Genomic DNA, 1,810 nt, shown 5'->3' with positions numbered 1-1,810 from the left:
CCAAACATTCCCAAATGACCCAGTCCAAAACCACAACTTGTTTACACAGCACAGCATTGGAAGCAAGATGGGGGTTTCTATCACTGTTCTTTGAATCCATCGGGCCATCCACTTTAACTCTGCTGCTATCTATCTACTTTATTGCCTTTTCCTATCTCTTCTCCCTGTGGTGTGCTTCCAGCTGCTCTCCTCAGCTTCTTCTCTATATCCTCACTTTGAATGCTTCTGTGGAGCTTCCCTCTTCAGCTCTTCAGTTCAACCTCATTTCTGCATTTCTGCACTGTCCCTCCTCTACTACTTCTCCTCAGCTGCCCCTCCCCATTCCAGAAGAGGAGGAGGAGGAGGAGGAACAAAACTGATTGTGAAGTGAGGAGCTGGCACATTAGTGGATCATCTGGAGACCAGTGAGAGACTTGCCTTAATAGACTCTGGTGCTGCAAACATCAAGCTGCTTCTCTGTACCAACTGGAAGATTTGGTGTGGATGCTGTTGGACTGAGTACTGGGAACAGATGGTGTAGAATATTTGGGTTCAATGGGAAGGGAACATTTTAAAAATGTTTTAAAATATAAAGATAACCTGTTCCATACTAGTGTTTGTTTAGACTCGCTAATTCCCTACTCATATTTCTTTAAATGAACTGTGGCTGCCACCTGTCACACATGTACCTTGGAACCCACTGTTTACCCACATATTGAGTGTGTTTATAGTGGCAAACATAGGTTCTGGGTTACACAGAGAGAGATTTCCAAGTCCACTGAGTGAACTACGTGGCCAACCCAGAACTAGGCAAAGTCATAATGTTCATAATAGATAATGGTGGCCCCAGGGTGACATCTGGACCCAATAAGGAAGACACCAGTGCTCAAACTTTTTATCCAACTCTTTGTCTTTGTAGCAACCTGGTCACTGCCCCATGGACATCTTTGTTACGTAAAGTATAAATTATAGGGTTGAGCAACGGGGTGATGACAATGTAGAAAACAGAAATTTGCTTGCCATGGTCAGGAGCTGTACCTGACTGTGGCACCATATACACAGCACCAACAGTGCCATAGAACACAGTGACCACCAGGAGATGGGAGGCACAGGTAGTGAAAACCTTCTGCCGTCCAGCTGTTGTTCTCATTTTCAAAACAGAAGAGAGAATGAGCCCATAGGAAGTTAGGATAACAAAAAGAGGCCCAAGAAGGATCATAGCAGCTTCCCAAAAAATGATGGCCTCTGTGAGGTGCGTATCAGCACATGCAAGTTTCAACACCACCGGCAGTTCACAAATGAAGTGGTTGATGTGGTTGGGGCCACAGAAGGGGTGGCAATAGGTACAGCCCATGTATATCACAGAGCAGAGGAAGGCACCAGCCCAGCAGGCAACAGCTAGCTCCATCTGGCACCACCTGTTCATCGCAACAGCATAGAGCAGGGGACGGCAGATGGCCAAGTAGCGGTCGTAGGCCATGACACCCAAGAGAAAGCATTCAGCACTGCCCATGGACAATATCATGTACATTTGGGCCGCACAATGTGTGAAAGTGATAGTTCCATTTCCAGCCAGAAGGTGAACCATCATCTGGGGCAAAGTGCTGGTGACATAACAGATTTCCACACCTGAGAGTTGTGTGAGGAAGAAGTACATGGGCGTGTGGAGTCTGGAGTCAGTCTGCACTAGAAGAATGATAATAAGATTCCCCACAATGGTAAGCAAGTAGATGATGAGGATCATCACAAACAGCAGAAGCTGTGTCTTCCGGTGGTTGGGGAGTCCCACCAAGATGAATTCTGTGACAGTGGTAAAGTTCCCCAGCTCCAT

The 1,810-nt window shown here is 46.5% G+C and overlaps 1 protein-coding gene across 1 annotated transcript; it reads right to left on the bottom strand.

Annotated features, from left to right (window-relative positions):
- Window positions 1-874: 874 nt before the first annotated feature.
- Window positions 875-1,810, bottom strand: LOC128330812 (olfactory receptor 2J3-like). The gene has a single exon (XM_053264178.1). It carries the CDS (start codon window positions 1,808-1,810, stop codon window positions 875-877), a length of 936 nt encoding a protein of 311 aa, XP_053120153.1.

The sequence above is a fragment of the Hemicordylus capensis genome, chromosome 6, assembly GCF_027244095.1.
Source record: "Hemicordylus capensis ecotype Gifberg chromosome 6, rHemCap1.1.pri, whole genome shotgun sequence".
NCBI classification, from domain to species: Eukaryota; Metazoa; Chordata; class Lepidosauria; order Squamata; family Cordylidae; genus Hemicordylus; species Hemicordylus capensis.
The sequence above is the reverse complement of the archived record's forward strand: the minus strand, read 5'-3'. Positions and strand labels throughout refer to the sequence as shown.

What these genes read in the sequence shown, in the direction of transcription:
- LOC128330812 (XM_053264178.1), bottom strand. Translation starts at nt 1,810, where the DNA reads ATGGAGCTGGGGAACTTTACCACTGTCACAGAATTCATCTTGGTGGGA.